A 6,000-nucleotide genomic window follows, 5' to 3' on the forward strand; every position below is an offset into this window, starting at 1 on the left:
CTGTAATTTCACCACCTAGAAATAATTGTAATGAAACCTTGCTGATTTTTCTTATATTCTTTTCTTCTTTGCTGCATTTATGTGTTTGCAATTACGTTATATTCTAAATTATTGCGTAGATACCTTTCTCCTTCACTTATTGTGAGCATGTTCACACATCATTAAACAATCTTTAAAATATTTAGTTTCATGCCGAAACCGGTTTGGCTCAGTGGATAGAGCGTCGGCCTGCGGACTGAAGGGTCCCAGGTTCGATTCCGGTCAAGGGCATGTACCTTGGTTGCGGGCACACCCCCAGTGGGGGGTGTGCAAGAGGCAGCTGATCGATGTTTCTCTCTCATTGATGTTTCTAACTCTCTATCCCTATCTCTTCCTCTCTGTAAAAAATCAATAAAATATATTTAAAAAAAAATAAAATATTTAGTTTCATCAAAATTGCACAATTATTGCCCTAGCCGGTGTGGCTCAGTGGTTAAAGTGTCAGCCTATGCACCAAAGGTCCCAGGTTCAGTTCTCAGTCAAGGGCATGTACCTGGGTTGCAGGTTCGATCACCAGTGAAGGCAACCAATCAATGTGTCTCTCCCACCTCTCTCTCTCTCTGCCCTCCTCCCTCTCTCTCTTACACTTTCTCTAAAAATCAATGGAAAAATATCCTCAGGTAAGGATTAACAACAACAAAAAAAATGATTGCACAATTATTAATTTAAACATTTACCTGTTATCAGACATTTGTGTTATTAACCATTCTTTACTATAATAAACTAGAGGCCTGGTGCATGAAAATTCATTCACTGGATGGGGGGTCCCTCAGCCCGGCCTGCCCCCTCTCACAATCCGGGAGCCCTCAGGGGTGGGAGGTGACCCGGCGATCAGGGGAAGGCAACGCCCCCATCACACCTCTGCTGCTGCCACTGCCGGCAGCACAAGCCTCAGCCAGCCCTGGTTACCTCAGCCTTGGGCAGTCCTGGGCAGCTGGGCAGCGGCCATCCGAGGCTTGCCTGTGCCTCAGGCCAGCCCTGGGGGGCTGGGGGGCTGAGGGTCCTGGGGGACTCCAGAGGCAGGTGCACGGAGGGGCCGGGCCCACCTGGGGGCGGGCCTGGCCTTGCGTGCCTGCCACCCTGGCAGGGCTGAGGGGACTGGGCGCCGCCATCTTTGAGGGTGTGACCGTCAATTAGCATATTCCCTCTTGATTAGATAGGATACTGTAATGACCATCCTTGTACATGAACATTTGGCAGCATCTCTGCTTATGTCCTTCAAATAAATTCCCTAATGTGGAATTTCTATAACTGTGGTACCATCAAATAGTGCTACATAGAAGTATGGCACTAACTTACTCTCCAAACACCACTTCATGAGAGTATTTTATAAACCATGGCTGTATTTTATAGCTGAAGTTTAAAATCATCCCAGCAGATGTAAGACCTGGAAACACGATGCAACCTGTTGACAGTAGCAAACCTGGAGTAGCTTACAGCTGTGCCCTGGATTCAGGAAACTGGAGTTTGACCCTTAGACATTAGTCCGGCTGTCTCCTTTAAAGACGAGGGAACTGAGTTCAGGAGAGGTAAAAGGACTTGCTCAATAAAAAAGTTACTGGGGGACAAAGGTGAACACCCAGGTCTCTGTGTGCCAATTAAATTACACTTTCCACGCAGCATTTACCAAATTGAGATTCATGAGATAATTTTAGATAGACAAAATATTATCTCAAATAAAAATAAAATTCAAATTTAAAAACCAATAAAAATTTCATTTCAAAGTGGATTTGAAAAATAACTAGTAAAACAAACCTTTAATTTCATGAACATGATGGCTTATTAAATTAAAAGGCTGAGCCACTTTAAAGAATCAAACTAGCGACCTCTCAGTGCATGGGACCTGGCACTCAACCTACTGAGCCACAGCAAAGCAGTATTTTTTTTTTTAATCGATTTCAGAGAGGAAGGAAGAGGGAGAGAGAGATAGAAACATCAATGATAGAGAATCATTGATTGGCTGCCTCCAGCACACCCCCCACTGGGGATCGAGCCCACAACCCGGGCATGTGCCCTGACGGGGAATGGAACCGTGACCTCCTGGTTCATAGGTCGACACCCAACCACTGAGCCACGCCGGCCAGGCCAAAACAGTATTTTTTTTAAAATAAATGATAACATCTCTCTTTTGTGTCTGGGAAATATCCAACCCATTCACAAATATTTATTGAGAATATGTTCTTGGTGCTGAGAAACAAAACACCTGTAATAATAATCTCATGACACCTCCCTAAACTCCATTTTCTGTTTTCCTTGTTAAAGAATTCCCTGAAAAGACTCCAGAGAAAACAGATGCCTGAGGTAAGCAGAACATCTTTCCTAGTGATCCTCTCCTCCCTCCCTCTAGCCTCTCTTTTCATGTTGTGGAGCCTGAAAGAGGACAGGAGGTGTGTCAGGGATGTTAAGGATAAACAAAGAACATTGTTTTTTAGTTTTAAAAAAGTTTACTTATTCGCTTTAAATTTATTTCTTTTAACATTTTGTGCTTTCACAAATTAACATATCCTTAACTCCACTGAAGATGTTCTTTAACCACAGTTATGCGTCAATGCTGACTTATTTTTCAGCGAGTTGCTTAAGGATTCTCTTTACTCCTTTCCAACTGGGTGCAGTACTGGAGACTGCTTGTTGTTACATAACTACTTCAAAATGTTGCATCAAGAACACTTAGGGAGCTGAAACCGGTTTGGCTCGGTGGATAGAGCGTCGGCCTGCGGACTCAAGGGTCCCGGGTTCGGTTCCGGTCAGGGGCGTGTGCCTTGGTTGCGGGCGCGTCCCCGGTGGGGGGCATGCAGGAGGCAGCTGACTGATGTTTCTCTCTCATCGATGTTTCTAACTATCCTTCTCCCTTCCTCTCTGTAAAAAATCAATAAAATATATTAAAAAAAAAAAAAAAGAACACTTAGGGAGCCAAGCAATTTAATGTTTGAAGAAGTAGAATTAACTACAAAATACTGTATGACCTTTTTCTTTAAAAAAAAAATAGATCATTGTTAAGAAGAGAAAAATAAAAGTAGTAATTCACTAGCTGAACTGAACTCCAAGACACAAACTAAAAACACTGGGGTGGTTGTTTTCTTTATTTAAATGTCAGTATTTTGAAACAAACAAACACCACTTAGAAATAATCTACATGTTCATCAATAGGGGATCCATTAAATAAATTATAGTAGATTCTGAAAATAGATACTTAAAGGAACACTGAAAGAATGAAAGAGATGTCTATGTTGTCATGTGGAAAGATAATCCAGATATAAAATGAAAACACACTGGTGCAGAATACATATACACTGAGTGGCCAGATTATTATTATCTCTGAACGCATAATAATCTGGCCACTCAGTGTATATCCTATATAATAAAAGGCTAATATGCAAATTGTCCCCTCAACCAGGAGTCCAACCAGCAGGCAGGCCGGCCAACCGCCCATGTCCCCGCCCCATGGCCAGGCTGGCCGGACCCCACCCATGCACGAATTCATTCACCGGGCCTCTAATATGTATACACACACACACACACACACACACACACACACTGAGTGGCCAGATTATGCATTCAGAGATCATAATAATCTGGCTACTCAGTGTATAGTATGATTTCATTTTACATAAAATAAGGCATATATATATATATATATATATATATATATATATACACATATACATATATACTAAGGGTTGCACAAAAGTTTCTAAAAAAAACACAGGATACTGTTCTCCTCGGAAGAATGGGACTGAGGTAGTCATAAGAGAGGGCTTTACTTATATTTTATGTACTTCTGTCCTGTTTCTAATCCCTCCTCCCCCCCCCCCCGTTTTTTAACTTTGTGCAGGCATTACTTCTGTAATTTATTTTTTATTTTTTAATGTACTTTTATTGATTTCAGAGAGGAAGGGAGAGGGAGAGAGAGATAGAAACATCAATGATGAGAAAGAATCATTGATCGGCTGCCTCCTGCACACCCCCCCACTGGGGATGGAGCCCAAAACCTGGGCATGTGCCCTTGACTAAAATGGAAGCTGGGACCCTTCAGTCCGAAGGCCCATACTCTATCCTCTGAGCCAAACCAGCTAGGGCTGTAATTTTTTTTTTTTTTAATGAGCTTCAAAATGAGTTCTATTTTGGAAAATAAAGATCAGCACTTTTGAGGGGAATGAGGCGGGGGACCCACTTCACCCTGATGTTGACTTTTGGAAAACAGCCTCTTAAGATATAATTTACATAAAATCGACCCATTGTCAAGTGTACAGTTTGTTGTTGTTTTTTACAGGATTTCGTGCTGAGTTATAAAAACTTATTTGGCATGAGAACAAAACAATCTTTCAGATAACCACTCACAAGAATAGCTTTTGTGCCTAAGAAATCTCTGGGGGTATCCAAGATCTACGCCAATTGTGTGACTGCAAATGAGGGCAAATAGTGCTCTGCCTTCAGATAATGGGGCAAAGGTCAGAATCAGAAAATCCCATCGAGTTAACCAAGAAATAGAAAAGAAAAAAGAAAGGAAGGAAGAGGAGAGACAGAGGAAGGAAGGAAAGAAGGAAGGAAGGAAGGAAGGAAGGAAGGAAGGAAGGAAGGAAGGAAGGAAGGAAGGAAGGAAGGAAGGAAGGAAGGAAGATTTTTTAGACGCAAGGGCACGTGGAGAATAAGCCCCAGTTCGATGGACTCTTAGGAGCAGCTGCGACCGGGGCTGGCCATGCCTCTCAAAGCCAAAGACGTGTCCTAACTTCTTAGTTCCTTCCCCGACAACCCGCCTGCAGCTGTCCAGAAGCTGCGCCCGCAGCGCAGCGCCCCCAAATTCCAAACCGGCCACAGCGCACCGCACCCTTCCAGCCTGGGCTCCCACCTGTGCCTCGAAGGATGTTGCCTCGGAGCAGGTCCCCGCTGGAGAGGTGCTTCAGCTCGAAGTGCTGGGTAATGCGCGACGACACAGTGCCCTTGCCGGAGCCCGGCGCCCCCAAGATCACTGCGCGCAGTAGCCGCGTGGACGCCCCCATGGCGCAGGGAGAGGCCTGGCGGCGCGCACAGGGACGGGGGGGCTTGGTCTGGCTGCGCGCTCACCCGGCTCCGCGGCCCGGCCGGCGGCTGACAGCACGACGAGGCGGCGGCCGCAGCCCAGGCACTCCCGGAAGTGGCGACGGGCACCGGGGCGCCCCTCCCGCGCCCGGCCCGGCCCGGCTCTGCTGCTGCGCCCGCCCCTCGATGACCCAGGAGCCTCTTCCCACGGCCCGGCACGCCCAGCCCGCCAAGCCGCGCCCCCAGGGCCGCCCGGCGCCCACCTGCGCCCCTCCTCACTTCCCTCCCCCGCCCCACCTACTTCCGTCTGTTCTCCCCAGCCGCCCCTCCGCACCCACTTTGCTGTCCTCCGCCGCCTGGGCCCCCTCGAGGCCTCCTCGGCCACCCCAGGTCGCCACCCGACGTTCCTCAGACCCACCCTCGCCTCCTGCCAGTGCCCCGCCCTGGCCTGCCCGGTGGATGGCGCTCTTGGCAACCCCTACGCGTCCCCTCCCTTTCTCTAGCCGTCCCTCCGCGCAGGGTGGGTACTGGATGCCACCACACCCCCAACATCTTCTACCCACCCCTCTCCTCTCGTCCACGCCAGGTGCTTTCCTGCCCAGCCCCAGCTGGATAGACGCGGCCCCCCCACCCCCTGTGCCTTCCCCACTCTGCGCCCCCTTCTCCCAACCTCTGTGCCCTGCCTCACCACTACCTGTGCCCCTCCGCTCTCAGAGTCACCGGACTCGCCCCTGCTCCTTAACCTTCATTGCACTCTGCTCGACTCCTCTGCCCTCTCTCTCCCCCCTTCTTTGCTGCTGAGCTACCTTAAAAGCGCCTGCTCCTCCTCTCTTGCTCGTCCTGGTTTTTAAGGTACGTTTTTTCTGTGAAAGTAAGCGAAAAGGGCCTTCCTCCTCATTTCACAGGGAGGAAACCCAGTTGAAATGGAGTGAGGCGCCTTAAGCC

At 47.8% G+C, this 6,000-nt stretch overlaps 1 protein-coding gene across 2 annotated transcripts in view; it reads right to left on the minus strand.

The window, feature by feature from the left end:
• Nucleotides 1-5,315, minus strand: part of AK3 (adenylate kinase 3) — a 55,804-nt gene extending 50,489 nt beyond the window's left edge. For both annotated transcript variants that reach the window (XM_079790386.1, XM_079790387.1), the window contains exon 1: nt 4,886-5,315. In XM_079790386.1, the coding sequence (XP_079646512.1) occupies nt 4,886-5,036 (151 nt within the window). In that variant the 5' untranslated portion in view covers nt 5,037-5,315. The remainder of the gene's footprint in view (nt 1-4,885) is intronic.
• Nucleotides 5,316-6,000: the final 685 nt, after the last annotated feature.

Source organism: Cnephaeus nilssonii (genome assembly GCF_951640355.1).
Source record: "Cnephaeus nilssonii genome assembly, chromosome: 14".
Classification (NCBI taxonomy): Eukaryota; Metazoa; Chordata; class Mammalia; order Chiroptera; family Vespertilionidae; genus Cnephaeus; species Cnephaeus nilssonii.